The 23,575-nt window shown below is 30.6% G+C and overlaps 1 protein-coding gene across 5 annotated transcripts in view; it reads right to left on the reverse strand.

Annotated features, from left to right (window-relative positions):
* Positions 1-4,495: 4,495 nt before the first annotated feature.
* LOC118196998 (TATA box-binding protein-associated factor RNA polymerase I subunit A-like) overlaps positions 4,496-23,575 on the reverse strand; it is an 88,994-nt gene continuing 69,914 nt past the window's right edge. For 2 of the 5 annotated variants that reach the window (XM_085818703.1, XM_085818699.1), the window contains 3 exons: positions 20,402-20,519; positions 9,680-9,852; positions 4,496-4,701 (listed from right to left, as the gene is read on the reverse strand). In XM_085818703.1, the coding sequence (XP_085674829.1) occupies positions 4,592-4,701; positions 9,680-9,852; positions 20,402-20,519 (401 nt within the window). In that variant the 3' untranslated portion in view covers positions 4,496-4,591. The other 3 variants (XM_085818700.1, XM_085818701.1, XM_085818702.1) reach the window with 3 other exon arrangements.

Here is a 23,575-nt window from a genome sequence, read left to right on the forward strand (position 1 = left end):
TAGAGTCAATAAATGTGCGAATGGCATCCTGAAGGATGGCTCTCCATTCCCTTTCAACCATTTGCCACAATTTGTCTTCTGAACGAGGCAGAGGCAGAGTCTGCAAACGGCATCCAATCACATCCCACACATGTTGGATTGGTGACAGGTCAGGAGAGTACGGTGGCCAGGGAAGCATCTATATACCTTGCAGAGCATGTTGGCAGATACGAGCACCATGTGGTTGGACGTTATCCTGCTGAAAAATTGCATTAGGCAGCCCCTGAAGGTAGGGGATTGCCACTGGCCGCAGTACATTATCCAAGTATCGTTGGGACGTCATAGTGCCCTGAATACGAACTAGAGGTGACCTGGAATTGTAGGCAATAGCGCCCCAAACCACTATGCTACGTTGTCATGTGGTGGGCCATTCCACAGTTACTGCCGGATTAGATCTGTCTCCACGTCGACGCCACACACGTATGCGGCGACTGTGACTAGATAAACAGAAGCGTAACTAATCTGAAAACACGTTTCGCCATTCTGTCATTCACATCGCTCCAGTCCGGCACCATTCTAAACGTTGGCGGTTCTAAATGCTGTGGGGTCAATGGCAGTCTTCTTAACCCACGTCGTGAGTGGAGGCCACGTTCAACCAATCGACGGGAAATGGTTCTGGTCGACACGGGAACATCCAGGGTATCTTACACATGCTGCAGAATCGCTGTACAAGTGACTTGCGGGATCGCCACAGCTTGTCAGCAGATGAGTCGATCCACGTGTGCTGACGTCACTCTGGCTGCACCTGCACCCCTCCTTCTTCCTATATTTCCTTGCTCCAACCATGTTTGCCATAGCCGATGCACTGTGCTCTCATCCATGTGAGAATCAGCTGCGATTTGACGTAAGGACCAACCCGCCCTTCTCAGTCCGATCACCATACCCCTCGTAAAATCGTCTATCTGCTGGAAGTTCCTTCATTGACGGCAGCCTGGCATTCTCTCCTATTAGACGTATCCTCCGGGACAGAAACCAACTTTCTTCGATAATTCGCCTAGCAGAAATAACGACGCGAATATTGCCCATTCTGCACGTTCCTTCCCTTATATCTTACTTCACGTGCGTCGGAGAGCTGTACATTTCACATCATGTACATAACTCAGTGACGTGCGTCTACTCTAAAATTTGCATAAATTTCTGACCACTCCTTCTTGGTGTTGCATTTTCAATGTCGAGCAGTGTATTTTAAATATGATTTTATGCTAAACAATTTTATGCAGTTTCCATTCAGTAAGGTTTAAAAAAAAAAAAAAAAAAACTTTTATAACACACAATTTATTTTGATTTAATACACATCCAAAACCATCATTTCTCAAATCTGCATTTGAAAATTTAATTCTTAAAAAATTCTTAGTGATACAGAAGTTCCTTGAACTGGCAGTTTTTTAATAAATGTAATCCAGGTAACACATAGTTGGCAATTGTAGTTTTACCAGGAGACTCCTGGTTTTTCATTATATCTTTCTGTAGCTCACTAAATCTCCCATTTTAAATTTTTAGACTTATCAAAATGTTTTTTTTTATTTCCCAGTAATAAATTAAATTTATTGAATTAATCCAACTTTCTTATTAAATTTGAATTGTCTTAATTTATTATAGACATTTGTAGAACTTTATATGAAGATTCATGTAATGTTTAATCAATTAGAATATGTACTACATTATTATGTATCGTGTTAAAAAGTACTTTGATAAATTAAAGTATTCCTTCCCTAAATTTCAAAAGTATAAGAGAATTGCAAATCCTAATAGTTGATTAGTCTGAATCATGCATTAAAAGGCTAATTCAAGTCAGTTTGGAGTTCTTTTAAAATGGCGCTGTCATGCAATGTGAAAAACCTCCTAATTTCTCATATTTCAAGGTTGGCAGCTGTGGTAACACGTTTTGTATTCTAAAAATGGAATAATTTTTGTTGATCTTGCTTTCTTTCTTTTGAGGAAAGTACATTCTATGCTACAAAAAATTTAAAACTTTTGTATGATATACTAAACACTTTGTTCTAATTTTCAAATATGTTTTTCTATTTTTTTTTTTAGTTATAATCAACAACCAGTTATAACAAAAGAAGACAGAGATCTTTGCAAAAAGACTTTTATTTTCAAAAATAACGCAGTATTTTGAAAAGTGATTACTAGTGATTTTCTTTATATTTAATGCATATGCCACTTCTCTGGAAAGAATAAAATAAGTGAGAACAGCACACATTGCACAGAGATGGCCATTTGATAGAATTTTAAAATATGAAAATTATTTTAAAATGTTGCTTACCTATATGTGTAAATATGATAATTAAGGTTTTCTCTGCAGTAGGCATGAAGACCAACATGTAGAGTTCAAATTTAGGCTTAAACCATGTAATTCGTTTGATATGAAGTACTGGGCATATTGTTTCCAGTAGAAGTTACAATTACGTACGTTTCATTCTTTCTTCCCTAAGATTTAATATGCATCATTAGCCGAGCATGTTGTTTCTACTGTTTTGTTAACCGTTTTATTCTTGAATCAGCATTGTCATGCTAGAAAGTCGTAGATGTGGAATTATTTGCCTATCAATCTTTATTTTAATAGCTCACAGCACTCAATTTAAAATTACTGTGCTCATAATATAATTTTAAAAATTGTACTGATTTTTAAAAAGCATGATTTTTTATTTCAAATTATATTTCAAAAGTAAAACTGATGTTTGTTACAACACAAGCCACAGTTAAAGGACTTGCATGTAGCTTGCAAGTCAAGCTTTGGCCATGCTTGATACATAATTTTGATCTGTCATTTTTATATGCTTTCATTTAACTCCCTCATGGTGTGTGTCACTGTGGTACTGGTAAATTTTTAAATAGTACCAGTGTTACTATAATGGTTTGAAGAATAATAAATCGTAAAAATTTAGATTATAAATCACAATAATGATCTACAGTGCCTTGGGGGTCACTGGTAACCCCCCACTACGAAAAATGCATTAAGCACAATTATATAATTTGCATTATCTTCTGTAGATAATATATCATTTATGATTTTTTATCATACATCACATAATAAAAATTTCAAGTTGGCATCATGAAATACATGAATTTTAATGAAGAAATTATGTATTTTCATAGTAAGGGTGTAAATTTAAAACTCGTAAAATATTCTCTGAACTAAAATGAAAAAATTATCTTCACAAAATTCATGTACAATTTTATATCCTGAATAATGAGAGTGCAAGTACCTGCGTAATTAATCTAATCATCAAACTCATCAAGCATGTAAAGAATTTTGTAAAGAGAATTATTCAATATTTTGTTACCATTGAATATTTATAAATTTTAAATAAAAGCTTATTTTATATAAAAAAATTCTTTTGTTTTAGTATGAAAGTATTTTTACAATCTGTTAGACTAAGTAAAGTTTAAATCTTGGGGATTATCAAACTGAATATAAAGAATTGTATTCATTTGCTTAAAAGTGTATGATTGCATACTTAATTTTATGGGAGCTTTCTTGGGCAGCCTGCTGTTCTCTAATAGAAATTAAGAGGTTTCCCATTTCAGCCCTCCTCCTCCCTTCATTTTCTCAATTTTTTATTATTATTTGTGCTGCCTTCATTTTTGGTTATCAAAATTATATTATTTCTTGAAATAACCATCCAGATGTATAGTGGAGTAACTGAAAGTTCTTTATTGCAATGCCTGTTTGTAATTACTTCAATTTTAAGAGTCTTTATGTAGATGGATTTGCTGATAATTTTTAACTTAATTATTTTTAACTTTAATTATTTTTGAATGTGGTTTATCTTTTAAATATTTAACTACATATACACTACTTTAATAAAAATATATTACTTATATTTTATTATATTTATTATTGTTGGTAAGTCTCACAATACTAGTTTTGTGTTCAATGATTCTGCCTTTCAGATATTAATCTTCCTTACACAGCTGAGTCAATGCAAAAACTGACAGAGCCAAGGTTTTTGTCAGTTATCAAGGAGTGCCTGCTAAAGAACTTTCATATTTTGAGAGTCAATTATTTCGGAACTAACAATGGGGAGCAGAATATGAAAAACAACTAAGCAAAACATTTTCATATTTAGTACTTCTACAAAAATCTGAAATCATATACAAAAAGTACTTTTTAGAAATTCATATTTGAAAGTCTTCATCATAGTTTCTATATAATCCTTAGTCCCCGGTGAAAATTTTAATGAATGAAATCTCAAGTAATTTTGATCATATGACAGTTTTTTTTTTTTTTTTTTTTCCATATGTATTTTGCAAGTTCAGCTTATTATATTGTAAATATTTTTATTAAAAGGTTTCATCTGAACTACATAGTCATAGTATGAAAATTTACTTCATTTGCTGTATTTGAAACCTGAAACACAATGGGTTTAGGACCAGTTTTTCAAGAGATATTGAGTAGTATAATCTTTTTGAAATATTCTGAGTGAATTTAACACTTCATCACAAAAAAAACTTTATAAATTAGTTTTATTGCTAATGATGAATATTAACAAGTATATACATTACTTAAATAAAATAAAATAAAATTATACATCATTTACATAAATCAATTTAAATTTAATGCTGTAGTAAACTGCTGATTTTGACTATTCTGTGTGTATAAGAATTCTTTAACACATGGCAATTGCTGTAACACTTCTTTAGTAAATATATTATCTAAAAAAAAAAAAAATCTACTATTGGTAAAATAATTATTATAATCTCATAAAAATAAAATACTGAAATGTTTCAAATGCAAGGTGATTATAAATGATTCATCAGGTTTTTAACACTGCATTTAAAAAAAAAAAAAGTGTTACACATAGAATAATGCTTACACAGCATTAAGTATCTAAGTTTATATCTCAATTTTAAAATTTGTGTTTGCCCCTAGATATCAGCACAAGCAGCAGCTGCTTCCAAAATGGTGTTCATACAGCAAAAAACATTCTGTGCTTTAGAATAATAGAAGCTTTTATCCATTGTTACCTTTCATTCCAGAGACAGTATGGAACACAACTGCCACACTAATAAAGCTTTCTGTGATGGCACCAGAATTTTAACCAAAGTTGACAGGACAGCCATGTTTTCTAGATTTCACAGTTTGCGATATCTTTCTCTGAAAGTATATTAAAGACTGCTATATGCCTCCTCTGGTGAAAGCTTTGGTTAGGTTCAAAATTGCATTACCATTTCTTATGGCATTAGTAGGAAGATAATAATGCAGTTATGGACTACATTCAAAGATTGAATGGCAACTTGTCATATGATCAGAGGATATTATCTGGATCGTCCAACAGCACAAAGGTCGCACACATAGTTATATTGTTCAACTCAAGAACAAATTAGCCTATGTTCAGTTGTACAAAATTATTCATCAGATAAGTAAAATTTATGGAAAATGCAATGAATGAAGGATACAAAAGTGGGTTAGGATGTTTAACAAAGGAATGGAATATGTCTATGATGAAGAGTGCACCAGATGCTTCTTTATTACATGAAATTGTGACTGAAATTTGTACTACAAAAAACTGTATTTGCGATAGGTACCGAAAATACTAATGGACATTCAAAAATGGAAATGCATGGAAGCAGCCTTGGAATTTTTACAGCATTATGTAACAGAAGGAAATGATTTTTTAAAAAGGAACAGGTGATGGAACATGGATTTGTTATGAGACACCTAAAATGGTAGCACACTGATGCCCTCAAACACAAGAAACAAAGCCACCTCTTCAAGAAAAATCATGTGCACCATGTTCTGGTACTGACAAGAAATTTTTTTCATGGACTGGATGGAACGAGGCACAACAATCAATGCTACAGCTTACTGAGATGCACTGAAGAAGTTATGGTATGTGATACAGAACAAAAGGCATGGACTAGTGACTTCTGATATTATGTTCGTGCCTGGTAATGGACGATGCTGCTTGATTCATTTCACTGAGAACAATTATGTCACTCTCCTTATAGTCTGGACCTAGCTCCATCCAACTTCCATTTGCTTCTTCATCTCAAGAAATTTCTTGATACCCTGCATTTTGCAAGTGATGATGAGATCAAGATAAATGTCCAAAACTGGTTCAGATTGCAGGTGGCTAAATTTTATGAAACAAGTACATTGCAATTAGTGCCAAGATATGACACACTTCAATTTGCATGGTGAATATGTTGAAGAGTAATTTAAGGTGCACATTTTTCTATTATAAAGTACAAACGAAAATAAACTGCTAATCTTTTTTAATACCCAAATGGTACTTACTTTGTGGATGAGCTTTGTATGTACAAATATTTGGATAATTAACATTTAATTTCATGTCAATGTGCATTTTTTTTTTTTTAAATACAGTCTGTTAAGCCTGATGCATCATTTAAATTACCTTGTATTAATTTGATAAATAGTTGAATTATTTAAGTTTTCTAAATAAATATTTCACAATTAAAATTCTTTTTCAAAATTGAGAGAATAAAACATATTACATGTAACAACAGTAGAGCTGAACTGGTAAAATTGAACACTTAACACAGGTGTTAAGAGTTCCAACCATAGCATACAGTTACAAATTTGTGCTTGTTTTTGTTTCCCAAAAACAGAACTATTAATACTTTACTATTTATTAGAAACCTATCCAGTAACAAAGAGTGGATTGATACATATATATGCTACATTTCTACAATAAAGTAAGCTGCAGAAAAGAAAAATTAAGAGGAATAATAAAAATCATGTCTAGAGTGCAATACATTCATCAGTCTTTAAGTAACGCATTGTCTATCTGTTAATGCCTATACATGCTGTTAAGAATACAAAATTATTAAATGTTTTACATATACTAACTCTAGAAATCAAATATGAAAACATAATATGAATTTTTTCAGGCACCAATGTACTTAATATGATTGTTTTATCAGAAAGTAAATGCAAACAATGCTGTCATGTAAGCTAGGCTATACACTAATGATTCAATACTCCATCTTTATGGCATGTAGTATAAACACACAGTTTTCTCTAAATGGTAAAGGAAATACGAACACATAATTTTCTCTAAATTGTAATTTTGAATTTGGTAATATACATAAAAATATTATAAAAAAGTAAATGTTTATATAATTTATAAACAGAGGTATAGTTCAATACTTATAAAATACAGGTACAATGCCATTTTCAGTAGCATTTAAGTTATAAAACTTTTGGAGGTGGAATGCTTTTCAATGTGTATATTCCAAGATGGATCTTGAAAAAGTAGAATATCCACCTCCTTTTAATGTTAGGAGATTATAATAATGTCAGAATGGTGCTCAGATTCATTGCAGGATGTTCATATAATGGTATGAGAAAAGACATTTTAAATAGCAATGGCATTTGTGATTAAAAAAAAAAAAATTATTATTTTGTTAAAAACATATAAAAAATTTTTATGCAAATGTTAAGTTATACAAATAGAATGTTTTGTGAAGGCACAGAAAAATATTGTGCAATTTCTTGGAACTTATCCTGAAGTTTCTACTTAAGTCATAATTCTGAAAATTATTTTGTATTTATTTATTTTTGTATAATTGATACATTGGATACTTTTATAGTAAGAATGAAAATTTCAGTAGGTAGAAACATATACTCCATTGTTTATATTACAATGGTATCTAAATTTTATGAATGTTTTCATAAAACATAAGGATTAATGTAAGCAGAACGGAGAAAATTGCTTTATCTCTTATGTTTGGTACTTAATACCAAATACATGTACCATGGTATTAAATCTTTATTTGTTTTCTTATATATGTTTGGTTTTACTAAAATTTTAATGATTTAGTTTAATACATTATCCACAAATTTATACCAATCTCTGTGTACAAACATTGCCCAAATAAAATGCATATTCGACACCTCCATGAAACTCAGTCTTTTTGCAATTCCCATAGAAAACAACAGCAGTTTCAACTTATTATAACTCCAAATTGGCAAGATGATTTTTTTCCTTCAAGATTCAAGATAATAAAAATATCCGAGTTATAATCAGGATGATCACAGACAGGTTTCCAAAACACTAAATATTCCACAATTTCTAGACACATAGAATATTCCAGAATCCCAGAAACGTTATGGATTCATAAATTTGCCTAACAGCTTGCCAGCATAAAGTTTTTCAATAGTTACAAATACTTAGCAAAGAAGCATCAACCATGTCTCAGAACAATATCTGCAAAGAAACTCTCTAAAGAGTTTATGTATACCATCGGGAGCTATTATTTCCAGCTAATTGCTAACAGCAAGCTCAAAAAATTTGGTCAGCACCAAAAAATGAATAGTTTGTATTCTATTAACTTAAACATGTGTGTACATACAGAGCTATCATAAAACTGTATTCTCAATCACTTAGGCAATACTTCTTTTATTGATGGATTAGATTTGCAGACCAATTCTAAAGATTAAACCTGATATTAGCTCATTAAAATTATGGAAAGGGATTAGCTTGGAAATGGCTGTTTGTTATGATGTTGAATGAACTTATAAAAGTGCACACCTTCAACAGAGGTTTTACTGCTGGTAAGAGATACACCGATGGCATGTTGGGACTTTATATTAGGCTTTATCGAGCTACCAGCAGTTCAATAACTTGCGTAAATGATGATAAAGGCTTCAATGACCTCAGAAGAATAATGATTTTTTTTAGATGAAGATACCCAGCAAAAGCAGTATAGCTATATACAGTACAAAGTCTGACATGCAACCATGTTGGGACTTCAACAATTCCAGTTTTCATATCTCAGTTTAGATTTCAGATCAGCTGTATAGATTATAAAATTAAAAATGTGAAATAATGAAGCATTAAAGGAATCAAAATCTACAAAAAATTCCTTAATATTTATTTGTTTGCTTTATTAAACATTTCTTTCAATGTAAATTGTTCAAGTTGCTTTGTTTTTTGTACTAATGCTTTCTATTTAATTTTACAGACACACATAATTTCTTATTCAGTTACGAAGTTCCATTGCTGAAATCCTTTAATTGGCATGTCAAGAGTTTCTCATAAATTGTCAATCAAAATTTCTTTGTTCTTAGCAACCTCTCTGTTACTTTCTTCACTATTGGTAGCAATATTTTCTGGATTTAGAACCATACTATAGATTTCACCGTCTGTTAGGTAACTGATCAATGGGGCATTATCATTGCAATAAAAAATTTCTCATATCAGTGTCATTTATTACCGCTTCTCCACATTTCATTTGTTGCTAATAGGTGGGAGGAATAAGAAAGGGAAAAAATCTTGTTAAATAAACATTGTCACATTAAAAAACAAAGGAAAAAACATTACTACACGAAAGATTATCATACTAACACATTGAGTTTCTTCCTTCGTAACTGTGTGAAATATTCACAAAGTTTAGAGATTTTTCATAATTTTTAGATACCAACTGTAATGTTTTCTAAAAGTTATGAAAATATTACACTGTAATAAGTTTCCACAAGCAATTCATTACATATTTCATGATAGATAAGCACTATAAACTTCCACTGCATGTAATTAAAACCAAAATTACACAATTTATAAAAATAAAGTGCTTCAGATTTGTTTTCATAATATTTCAATACACTACAGCAGAAAATTAAACAAGAATATTTTATTAGTGATATTTTTATGTAATGGAACTAACTTACCATGTTCAAGGTTTGAAAGCACTGTTACTTTACATGCAACAAGTTCTAGATCCTCTTCGTTTTGACAAATTTGGGCTAAATTAAAATGGATCACATTCCAGGATTTGCATCTGCTTTTCCAGTATGGTTCAACAAGATTCTGCTTACTACTATTACTGTAACAAATAAACCTACTGAGATTTAAATTGAAAAATATGTTGAATTTTGTATGCTATTTGCTGTATTTAGATTTGCTTAAAAAGTAAACTTATAAGATAATTTTAACCATTTGCAGACAGCTGCCACATAGCTGAGACCAAATAAATATAATATATATCCTTTAATATAAATAGGTATGTACACTGAATAAAAAACAAAAAAAAAAAAAAAAAAAAAAGACAGTTCTGTATTTCCTGGACCAATTGACGAAATTCAAATTGTGTTTTCTATGTCTCGAAAGCGCAACTTAGGATAGATATTAAATTTATATATGGCACTATTATAGGTATTTTGACACAAAATTGGACTTTTTCTGAAATAATACACCACTTTTTTTTCCATATTTTGATTCTACGATTCAAATTATGCTTAAATATTAAATTTTGTAAAATTTGGTGCAAAATTTACAGAGAAATTCAAAAATTTATCTTGACAATTTTTTTTTTTTTTTTTTTCATTTGCACCAAGAATAATTCACTTGGCGAACCTCTTAATATGTGCAACCAATTTTTCTTTCCCTTCTATTATGTTGGAGAGGGGGAAAAAGGCACCTCATTCCCTACCTTTTTACATTGAGCAGGAAAACAGTCACAGAGTTTCTACTTCCAAATAATTTTAGCAATGTATCTAAACCATAATTGATGTTTTATCGCTTTCAACAAATATGCTAAATGTTAAAACGCACCGATGTATAAATTGACGTATATCTTCGGAAAATTTGAATATAAAACTGTATATCTTGAAATTTTGAATAAAAAATTATAATTTTTTGCTGGTATGCTTAGAAATACGTCTACTTTAAGATGATGGTAAAAATTTTATAGATTATAATTAAAAAATGTTTTTAAAAAATTTATAAAAAATATATAAAAATTCTAAAAATAAATCATAAAAAATGGGTGAATTTTATTTGGAATGAACCTAAATTTCGAAATGTGTGAAAGGAAGAATCAAATAAGTTTAATAAAAAAAGAGAGATTAATAAATATATACCAAACTCAATTAAAATTAAGGAGCTAAAATTTTGAGAGCTAATTTTTTAAAATCTACTCATACAATTTTTACAAAACTTGGTAGTTTGGTGTAATTTGAGTCATAGAATCAAAATATGGAAAACAATTGGTATGTTATTTCAGAAAATTTTTTCTGTTTTCCGATTTTGTGTCAAAATACCTATATTAGAACAATGCTATATATAAATCTGGTACATATTCTAACGAAAACGCAAGTTGAATTTCGTCAATCGGCCCAGTAGAACGGGAGATATAGAACTGTTCCCCTTTTGAGGGAGGGCACAGTGTACATATATATATATACGCACACTGTTGGACATTAAAATTGCTACATTAGGAAGGAAAACTAATAGCAGTATTTTATTTATTGTACATATACAGTATAGTAGGAGAAAGACATGGTTAAATCTGCAGGAGGTTTGGGGTACACAGTAGACGGAACTGTCTCGTTTGGCAGCAAAAGCGACTGTAATCCGATTGGGCATCCATTCGAACTGAGCTTGGAGAACAGATAAGGCTATTTCATTCCATGCGACTTCAGCACTGTATCTGAATTAAGCAATCGCAGTGTTTGATGTGTGGTTACATGTCAGTATTTCGGACACTTATGACCGAATGTTCTTAGTGGGTGAGAAATCTGGAGAACATGCTGGCCAGGTCAGCAGTTGAACATGATTTGCTTAGAAAAAAACCCAGACAGCACTGGTGACATGCGATCATGTATTATCTTGTTGAGAGATTGCCTCATGCAGGCCTCAAAGATAGAGCACAGCCACGGATCTTAACACATCAGAAATGTAACATCAACTGACCACAATACCAGCTGTAACATCAACTGACCGCAATACCGGCTATGTGAACAGGATGTGTATCCAATAGCACTCCATACCAAAATGTCAGATACTGAGCCCGAGATGATTACGAATACAAGCTAGCAACGTTCGTTCTCCTCGGTGTCTTCATGCACGGATACGTCCATTATGATGTTATACACAGAATTGAGATTCATCTGAAAAAATTATATGGCACTACTCCTGTATCCAGGCTTATTGTTCATCGCACCACTGCTGGAGTGCCTGTCTCTGTTTTAGCGTCAAAGGAAGCCACAAAAACACTGGTCATGTTAACTGTCCATGATGCGGCACACTTCGTGCAGACAAGAAGGATGACCACTGGGAGTACCACCTGCTGTTGAAATTTTTTTGCCATCCAGATGAGATAATGGTTCATGAGACTAACTGCCATACAGAAGGTCCCGGGTTCGAATCTGGGAAAAGACATGAATGCTTGTAATTGTGCAGTAAAGAGCGCTCAAAATACCCAGAAAGCCGACATCCTCTCGAGAGGCTGATGGTGGAGAAAGAGGGGTGGGAGACCCTGGAACCACCCCCGAGGTTTTGTCAATTGGAATTCTAGTTAGGGCGGAAGCTGAACGGTTAGCAAGGCCCATGCTTACATGGAAGCACAAGTGCCGACCTTGCTTCAGCCTGTACCCGTAACTGTCGGTGTGGACAATTTTGTCCTGCAAACAAGCTGCATTCCTAACTCTATGTGACACGGCTGTACGACCCTGCAAAATAGTAAGAATCATGTGTCTGTCCTTTCGGGTGTTAGTGGTACTGGGTTTGCTGAGGTCATGTATGGTACAGAGTATTGTCCTCTCTGACATAGTGGTTTCATAGCCTCTTGACAGACATGGGATCCCGAGCAGTGTGCATAGATATATATATATGTAGACTGTGCCATAAAAATAAATGAAAAGGACAGTTCTATATCTTTCATTCTACTGGGTCAATTGACAAAATTCAAATTGCATTTACATGTCTTGAAAGCACGACTTAGAATATATATTAGATTTATATATAGCATTCTTCTAACAGGTATTTTGACTCAAATTCGGACTTTTTCTGAAATAACATACCAATTTTTTTCTATATTTCTATTCTACAACTCAAATTATGCCTAGATATTAAATTTTGTAAAATTTGGTGTAAAATTTATAGAGAAATTCAAAAGTTTATCTTGGCGCACATTTTTCAGTTTGCGGCAACAATAATTCACTTGGCAAACTTAATACATGGCAACCAATTTTCCTTTCCTTTCCATTATGTCGGAGCCGAAAATGTCGCCTCGTTCCTACCTTTTTTACATTGTGCATCAGCTCACATCGTTCCTACTTTCAAATAAAAAAGTGTCTAAACCACATTTGATGTTTTATCGCTTTCAACAAATACGCCAAATTTCAAAATGTGCCAATATATGAATTTATGTATATCTCTGGAAATTTTCAATAAAAAACTAATTTTTTGCAGGTATGCTTAGAAATACATCTACTTTAAGATGATGGTAAAAATTTTATAGATTATATTTCAAAATTTTTTTGAAAAATTTATAAAAATTATTTAAAAATTCAAATTTTAAAAATAAATCATAAAAAAATGGGTGAATTTTATTTGGAATGAACCTGAGTTTCGAAATGTGATAGGAAGAATCAAATAAGTTTAATAAATAAAGAGAGATTAATAAATGTATACCAAAATGAATTAACATTGAGGAGCTGAAATTTTGAAAGCTAATTTTTTAAAAACTACTTGTGTGAGTTTTACAAAACTTGGTAGTTTGGTATAATTTGAGCCGTAGAATCGAAATATGGAAAAAAAATTGGTATGTTATTTCAGAAAAAGTCTGATTTTGTTTCCAAATACCTATGTTAGAACAATGATGTATATAAATCTAATATATATCCTAAGTCGCGTTTTCGAGACATGAAAAACGCAATTTGAAATTCCTCAATCAGCCCAGTAGAATGGGAGATAATAGAACTTTCACCCCTTTTTTTTGTGCAGTGTACACTGCTCAAAAAAAAAAAGGAGGGAAAGTGCCATTTCGAAATTTAGGTTCATTCCAAATAAAATTTACCCATTTTTTGTGTTTTATTTTTTAAATTTCTATTTTTAAATAATTTTTATAAATTTTTCAAAAAAAATTTTGAATTATAACCTATAAAATTTTTTCCACCATCTTAAAGTAGCTGTATTTTTAAGCATATCTGCAAAAAATTATACTTTTTTATGCAAAATTTTCTAAGATATACACGAATTTACATATTTTTGCGTTTTGAAATTTGGCATCTTTTTTTTGAGCGATAATAACGCCAAATGTGGTCTATGGATTTTTGTTACAATGAATTGCCACAGCTATTTTTAACCTTAAATTTCAAGTAAAATTTTATGGAGAATTAATTATATGAAATTTTTTCCCTCAATGATTGCTTAATAGCTTAATAAATATTTGTTAATACTATATGAGAAGCTATTTTTTAAAATTATAGATGATATTATTCAAATTTTTAACTATTTTTTTTTTTTAAATTTCTCTCTATCTTCCTTTTTTAAAAAAATAAGAGTAACTTTTTGTAAGAGTAAATTTTTACCTTCGGCTTTTTATCGTCTGCTACTTTACTTCGTTTAAATTGAATTGTCTAAAACTGAGAATTTTCATTTGATGTTTATTTGAATTTTATGACATTAACTACATAATTTATTTCTAAACAAACTGTTGCTTTTGAAGTGGCTGAAAGAGCGGCTGATACTATCATCCATATTTTTAAAGCACAGTATATTTTTATAGAAACATAATATTAAGCATAATCATTTTTATAAAAGTCAAATTATGATAAAAACATACAACCCTCTAGAGACTGAATTAATGAAAGTTCAGTGGTTATGTGGAAATGATCTGCAGCTACTTAATTGCTGGATAAGTCAGCAGGTTCTGTGGACAAGTAAGAATAATTATAAAGACATCCAACATTCTGGATTCAATTAACGAGGATACGATGTTTATTAAATGAATTTCAGACGTTTTAAAACATAAAAAATCAACTTATTTTTTTATCCTAAAATGTATTTTTGTGTGTAGTGTATTTTCATTATATCCTTAAAATTCTAATTTATAATGTAATTGTCAAGAACTGAATCCTAATCATCATTAATATAATAAGTAATTATTACGGTTATTACTAAATCCTTCTTATAAAGTAATTGCAAATATTTCAAAAAACTTTCTGTCTGAATGCAAATATTTTTAATTTTATATTAATCAAGATTGCACACGATATTATTTATTTGCACTTCAATTCTTACCGTCAGCTCTAGTAGAAGTTACAAATCAATCATATTTAATTAAGGATTGGATTAAATTGGATTATTTATTTATGGCAAAGCACACGATGGCTATCTGCCTTAAGGGAGGGATGCCTTTGTGGAGGATTTTCTAAGGGAAACTGGCTCGTATACACGATACACATGGGGAAAACCACAAAAACGCCCATGCGGCCAGCACGTTCGCGGGATTCGAACCTCGGACTGAACTACTAGTGTTCAGCGTCTTTACCGATGGTGGGCTATTTAATTAAGGAACGACCATCTAAGTTTAGAAACAGCGCACCGTAACAGCAATTCAATTATTGGCACCGTATCTTTCATGTTACTCACGATTGGCAAGCTACATGATTTTTAATGAATATTCGGATTTTCCTAGTAACTTCACTTGGAAATCGCACTTAAACTAAGTTAGTTGGTTATTTGAACATAGAAAGAACATGGGAACTATTTGATTAAGATGCTTTCATAGAGAACCTTTGTAAAGAGAAGCTAGAAAACTACGAAAACCAACCATGCAGCCTGAGTTAGACTTTGCAACAAACAATTAGTATTTAACAATCTTCAAATGCTAGGCAACTGGTGAGGCTCCAATTAAATCTCCAATTTAATATTTTATTTGTAAATATTTAAGATATTGTTGTATTCTTAGACACAAAAAGCAGAATTTTTGTTAACTCGTTAGTAAACTACCAAGCCGTAGTGCAAATGAATATTCAATTTCTTTTGCAATAATTGTATTCAGTTAATATTCTTGAAACATGAGCTAAAGAAGTTCTCCGAAGATTAATGTTCTCCGAAGATTAAAGAAGTGTTTAAATCCAGTGATATTAGGTTTGTCTTACAAGCTCAGAATCAAAACGATTCTGCAATTGCCTGAGTAGTTGACTTGTAAATGACTGTGAATTAAGCAGATGACTTTTAATCTTACGTTTTCAGTCAAAAAACCTATTCTGAATGTTTTGTATTGCATGACAATGCATCTTTTCATTATTCAATAACCAGTCGGAGAACCGCTTGTGTTCTGAAAATAAGTATGTGTATTCAATCGTCCTGCATGTTCTTCAAATTTGTCTTCTTGTGATTTTTTTTCTTTCCCAAAAACTAAAGTTGCCTCTCAAAGGAAAGTTTTTTGACATTGAAGAGACAAAAGGAGTATGACATCTACTTTTAGAGGCATGTCAAAAACAGATCTCTACAAGCCTTCTCTTCCATTACATGTTGTGCAGTCAGACAAAAAGTTACATCAGCGTAAATTCTATAATCTATTTTTATTACACTCTGATTACTTTATTAACATATACTTTATAACTACAATATCAGACAAAGGTTTAAATAAGCCTCTTATTTAAAAAGAACAAACATAAAGGCATGTTCTGATGCTTCAATTACATCTCACGGTGATGTAATTAAACAAGAACAGTCAAATTCAAACTAAAAATGTGGACTAGTGGTCAAAGATTATACAACTTAATTTTCATTTAATCTGGCTCAGTAATTCTATCATATGAGGAAACAGAAATGGAAAATTATACTAAAGGCTGAAATCATAAACAATTGTGTAATTTACATAATAATAACTGCACATATCTTTGAAGAATAATTTTCTTTATGTATTCAGTTTCTTTCTTCAGCATGTTTCCTTTTCATATTAGAATTTTTGGATTTAATTGAGGATTTCTGATTCTGTTTTTCTAAAAAACACTAAATGCATTTAGAATGTATAGAAAAAGTGACTAATTTAATTTCTTTAGTAATATGGATTTTAGAAGAAATATGAAATATATATATGGTAAAGGCCGGTTACAGAGCTGATGTGGCAGAATTTTTAGAATTTAGTGACACACCAAACAACAAAATCTAGAAATGGCAAAACTTTTAGAATTTAGACAGGCATTGAAAGCAGAATTTAGAAAGGCACTATGTAGTCGAATTTAGGATCCACAGAGATTGTATCAGATGGGAAAATGCTTAGTGCCAGCCAGCTCTGTGTATTATGCATTAAGACATATTAAATGGATCTTTTAAATTGTAAGTTTTCAATTTCATTATTAATAAAAAAAAAAAACCTTTCTATAATGCCTGCCCAATTGATAAGATTAAAAGCATTTTTGATATTTTCCATGCTTGTGTCTAGTGAAAAGTAGAGAAAATAAAGGGAAGATAAACATGTTAAGAAAAAGATTCTAGTATCAGGAGTAAAACATTCAAATATTATGTCTTCATTGTTGTTCCAGACGTTCTCCAAAAAGTAAGAAATTCATTGGAAACTTTCTGTAAAATACATCCATTACGCGTTGATACCATGGAGACATTTTTCATTTTGTCACATATTTATCGAATCTTCTAGAACCGTTGGTCTATAAATCTTGCCTTCAAATCTTTCTAAATTTTCCACGCTGCAATGTCAAAAATACTTCAGAAATATTATCCCAACCAATTCTGTAACAGCAAAAAGCCAGAAATATTTTGGAAAAAAAAAGGGGGAGGGAAAAGTGCAAAATTAATTTTATAGAGAAAACTGATGCATATTCTGAGAATTTTGAATATTCTGAGACAATTATATGGGAAATATGCTTACTATGAAAAAATTAAAAACAAGATATTTTTAATTAATTACATAGTTAATTTTGTTTTTGCTAAGAGATGTTTTGTAAATTATGCTTTATAGCATTATACCTTGTTTATTTTTCAGATACAAAATATTGTATAATAAGTTGCCAAAATAAAACTTTATAATATGACAGCAGAAAATAAAAATGTTTTATTTTAATGTTATTTATCAAAGTTATGATGTTTTTCAAAAAAAATCGTCGAAAATTCTGATTTCAGAATTAAAAATTTTCTATAGAAACTGGTCTTAAAATCGCCAAAATGTTGACAAGTCCTCAAATTTAGAACCGTTTAATAAAAGAATTCACATTCCTAAAAGCGAAAATTGTTTAAGAGCTTTTTATTATAATAAATGAATTTTGAAATGCTTATGTTTCACTTCTTGCTTAGAAACTCGAGTATCCCGTCATTTATATTAAAAACAGAAACAAATTATAACCCATGACCCATTCAAAAGATAACCATATACATCATTGAATCGCCAAAAATATTCCTCCAAAATGCTAATTACACTCAAAATGGCAGTCATAAAAACAGACAGAAATTTCAGATGATTAAATTTAAGGACCTTCTACTGATTTTGGCCAAAATTAAGGACTTTTAAGGACCAAAAATCGATTCCAAAAAAATTAAAGACTTTTAAGGACCGTACGAACCCTGACATCCTAAGTTGCAATTTCGAGACATGAAAAACGCAATTTAAATTTCGTCAGTCAACCCAGTAGAACAGATCTCCTGTTCTACTGGAACTTTTTTTTTTTTTTTTTTTTTTTTTTTTTTGCACAGTGCACATTATTAAGTTTACATTATCTACATAATTTAATTTTTACTGCTTTTAAAAACACTTAAATAAATAACAGCTTGTCTTTGCTACTCTGGTTTTCATCAGTATAAAATTTAAAGAAAATATTAATATAAAATGAAATTAGCCAAACAGTATAATGTCAATTTAGAATGCATTACTAATCTCTACATATAATAAATCTAATAAGTCTAAATAAGTCTGTCTGTGTGTGTGTGTGTCTTTCGTTTGCGCTGCGCGTAAGCTAATAGACCCACGGCTACGAAATTTGGTACATAGGTGCATCTAGACAAGAGCCAGTGCACCTCGAAGCAATTTTTTCGAAATTAGAATTAGAATTTTTTTTTATTTTATGTTCTGTGACAAAATCGCGTCATTTTGAGACATAATGCGCTAGAGGAAAGCGAGATTTTACTCTACGCACTCCATTTTCACATCGTCATGAAATGTAGGCACTTAGCTATTTTACAAAATTCAAATAAGTTTTGTATTTCAATAAATCGATTAAGTACGAATTTATTTAACAAAGTGAGCTTAACACCTTTTCAACAGGATTTTTTCTAAAAAAGTTTGTTTAAAAATGTACAGTTTATTTTTCTTTTATTTTTGGACACGTTAAACTTTCATCCTTGCGACTGCTTTTACAAAAAGAATTTTGGAAAAATGATATTTTGTATTTTTAAAAAAAAATTCAAATGAAGCTTCAGAGTACACTTCTCACATCTCACATCTTTAAAAATGTGATTTTGGCAACAATTTTCCTTGCTTATTGTTATTGATAGATTTTTGATGAAATCGCATCATTTTGAATAGTTTCATTCTTTTAGAAATATGGGTTTGGCAACAATTTTTCATCATATTTCTTATGTCACTGTTTTTAAGAGATTGGCATAATTCATCGTCATTTTTTTATATATATAATACATTTTTATTGATGTTTTTTATAAAGTTGTTCTGCAGAGTAAAATTGCGAGCGGAACTTTTTGTTTTTTGAGTTTCTGTCATGTTATTTTTTGCTTATTTCACTGTTTGTAAGATATTGAAAAGTTTTGCATGATTTTTTTTCTTCAATGGAAAGTTGGTTAATTTTTTTTTATTAGGATAATTAATATTTGTATTAAGGGATATAGCTTATTTCATTGTAATTTTTTTTCTCTAGAAAATATAAGATAAAATATCATTAATTATACTTTACTTTTCAGAATTTTTTGTTTTTTGTATTCTTTTATGTTATTTATTGCTCATTTCACTGTTTTTAAGATATTAAAAAGTTTTGAGCGATTTTTTTAGGAAGCAAAGTTTTTAACCTATTTTACACAATTTGAGTTCTTAAGATTTTGCAAAGGGAAGTTGGTTAATTTATTTATTAGGATAATTAATATTTGTATTAAGGGATATTGCTTATTTCATTGTAATTTTGTTAGATGTAATAACTTTTTTATGAAGTTTTTCTTCAGAGTAAAATTCTACGCAGTTTTTAAATTTAACATTTGGTGTTCCCTTCAGCCATTTTTCCGGTACATTTAAAAGCCAGACGAAGGCTGGCAGCGAAGCTGCTAATAAAATCAATATATTTTCCCTCAGAATTGTGCTATAAATAGCTTAATAATTCACACGTATTAGAATATGACCTTAAATCAAATTTGTCAGTTCAATCTCTGAACATCTTGTTTTTCATATTTCATAGTGAGCAATTATGTAATCATAAAACATCAAACTGTTAAAACTTTTTTTAGCATTTTGATATAAATTAGGTGTTATAAATGAAACTAATCTCAGTACATTTTAAAATATACATATCAGATACTTAGTACATTATGCTATTTTGCCTATTCTTTTTTTATTCTCTAAAACTGAAGAAATTTCAAAACTATAGCATCTTCAATGCACTTTCTTACTTTCCATAACACATATGTGACTGAAAATTAAATACCTGGACACAATTAGATGTAATAGTCTTCCTAACAACTTCCATGCTTGAATATTTTGGCCGTTTGAAGGATAATCCAAAAACATGAACAGATGTTTCAGGCATTCTTTAACATTTCCTCCTACGGATGTTAAAGTACTATTCAGAATAATAAAATCAATTTCTTGATATTGTATATAAACTACTTTAAACTCAGTAGAACAGGAAGTTAAATAAACAATTTAATCCAATGATAACTCTGAAAATTGTAAGTCTTTGAAATTACAAAATCATAATGGAATTAGCAATGTATCAAAGAACATACAAAATTATTAAGTAATATTCAATACATTAAGTATATGCATAAATTAAACTTTTATAACTAAAAATGCTTAAAAGTTAATGAAATTTTACTGATTTAAAATTATAGCAACATTACACATAAACGTCACTTTTCAGTATTTTAATTTGCAGTTTTAAATTAAAAAAATAGACTAAAAACCACAATTTTTTTTTTTTTTTTTTTTTTTTTTTTTTTTTTCTATAACTGGAAAGTCCTTATAAAAATTTCAATAATTTTCAAACTTGTAAATTTTAATAATTTAAATTTAGATATAGGGGAAGAATTTTCATATACTTCAAGGTTGGCACTGTTCTATTATCAGGACAGGGTTCAGAAATATATGTATGTATGTATGTATGTATGCATGTATGAGGTCATGTATATATGCAAGTATGAATGTATTTGCATGTATACACATATATGCACATACATATAAACACATCTTCATACATTTCTGATTCCATACCCAATAACAAGAACAGTACCGATTATCTTTACATAGCTCGAAGTACACAAATGTATTCAGATTTTTAGTCCAAAAGGGCAATTTGCCCAGATGGACTATTAATATCGTTTTGGCATTTTGCATTGATTTACTTTTTAAAGTGTTGCCACCAAATATTAGAGCCATGTATTACATTTAAAGAAATAAAATAATGAAGAATCTGCATAAATGTATGTATATTTCTCACATTGTGATTATGGTGTCTCTTCATGAGTCATAATTTCTCATGTTTATTTCGTTTTCAGGAAACAGGTTGGGAGAGCATTAAAATTTGCAATCAAAACTTCAAGATTTCACAGAACACAGAAATAACATTTATTAACGATAAACTTAATGATATAGTATATTACTTCCGCCTATAGCGGCCATGAAACATAATCAAGCATCAAAAGGGTATGACATGCGTCATTCTTCAAGTCCAAGCGTCAAGTGGAATATTTTTCATCGGCGCGCAGCAAGAGCGCCACCTATCTACCGAAAAGACGGAACAGTGATAAAACAACAGTATCTAGAGCCACCAAATTTTGAATAACGTACGTTTCCACCCAAATATAGGCATCTAGAAGCCCAAATTTGGAATTTGTTTTATTAAATTTCATATTTTGTAAAAATAACGAATTTTTGATTAACAAACTCAAGGATTTCAAAGCGAACAATGGCAATACTCTACAGAGGGGAAAAAAAACTTTTTATCTCCAGCGCGCGGAACTGTGTATCAGAAATTCTAAAGATATGCTCATTTTAAAATTATTTTGCGATACTGCTCTTGAACTGAATTTAATGGTTTAAGTGCAAAGAACATGATATTTAATAAATAAAGGTAACACAATAATGTTAAAAAAAAAAGCTGAAATTTGATGTAAAATCTGAAAGCCTTTACATTTTATTCATTTTTTTCCTTCTCATTCAAATACAGTGGTACTTCGATACAAGTTTGCTCTGGAATATGTCCAATTTGGCATATGTTCTGGATGGAAGTGAATTTTTTCTTTCCCACATATGATATTTCTTTGGAATATGATTAAAAATTTATTACTGCCCACTGCAAGTGCTACACTTGCTTACATCTACTGAGATAATGCTATGACAGCCCTAAAGCATGAGTATGCCTGTTGCTACAATTCAATAAACGACCTGAACTATAACTCTGAATTTTCATATGATTTTATGTTTTTTCCATGTAAATTGTTTGTAAATTCATTAACAATGACCCTTCTCATTAACTTTCCTAGAATTCAATTCCTACAATGAATTCTAGGAAAGTTACTGAGAAGAGTCAAGAAACGGAGAAAACTATTATTGTCACCAAACAAGTGAAAAAAGAAAATGTTGAAGAATATGAAGATAGCATGTATATGCAGGATTAAACTATTGCAGATCAATACCAAGTACAATAGTGTCTACGAGTGTGAAATCTAAGAAGCACAGAATGGCACTGGTTTAAAAAAGTTATTATAATGAAACATAGCATAATAACTTTTCAATTACACTATTTATTTTTGAAGGCCAATTACACTTCTAAAGGGAAATAAAACAATTACATTTCTAAAAAGAATATTCAAGAACTGTTTACTTGCAAGATACAAAGACAGCTGTGGGTTGATAAAATTTTATCAGATATATGGTAGACAATAAATAACTATATAACCCACTTCACTATAACAAATAACTATTGCAAGGATCGTCAGTTATAAATAAAAGAAAAAGTTGTTTTTTTAAGAAAGGCAACATCAGAAAAGAAACACTGATGATTTCAAAAATAGAGACAGGGCAGGTGCTACTAGTGAACGGAAGCAGAAGTGAGCACTGCTCACTGTTTTTGTAATTAATCAGCTATCGTTTAAATTCCTTTGTTTATATTAATAAAACATGCTGTTTGTGCTGTGAGAAAATCTGAATTTATTTCTTCTGTCATTTGAAGTACCTACAATCTCTTCGGTGGGCCATCATAAAGAAAAAGAAAAATATTTCTGTTAAGGCCCGTCCACACAAGTACACTCGTGATGTAGTCGCCAGTCCATTTTCTCCCCGCTGTTGTAAATTCACATTACGCAGAGGATGTAAAACTCAGTTCACTCATGTTCAGCTTTTTTGCCTGTGACATGAACGAACAGCCAATAGCCAACTGAGTACTTATCACGTGCTATAGTTGGAAAAAACTTCTTGTTTACACTTTTCAATATGACGTCGGAACTACTACATAGCGATGAGTTTTTTTTTTTTTTTCCCTCCAGTCCACATGAATAAAATCATCAGAATTGTTTATATGCATTTCTTGTAAAAATTATTTTATTATTATTATTATTTTCTCCTTATTGCATAATTTTACATAACCTATCCAAAATTTGAA

The sequence above is a fragment of the Stegodyphus dumicola genome, chromosome 6 (assembly GCF_044657685.1).
Source record: "Stegodyphus dumicola isolate Sdum_Otavi_A_Nest chromosome 6, ASM4465768v1".
Taxonomy (NCBI): Eukaryota; Metazoa; Arthropoda; class Arachnida; order Araneae; family Eresidae; genus Stegodyphus; species Stegodyphus dumicola.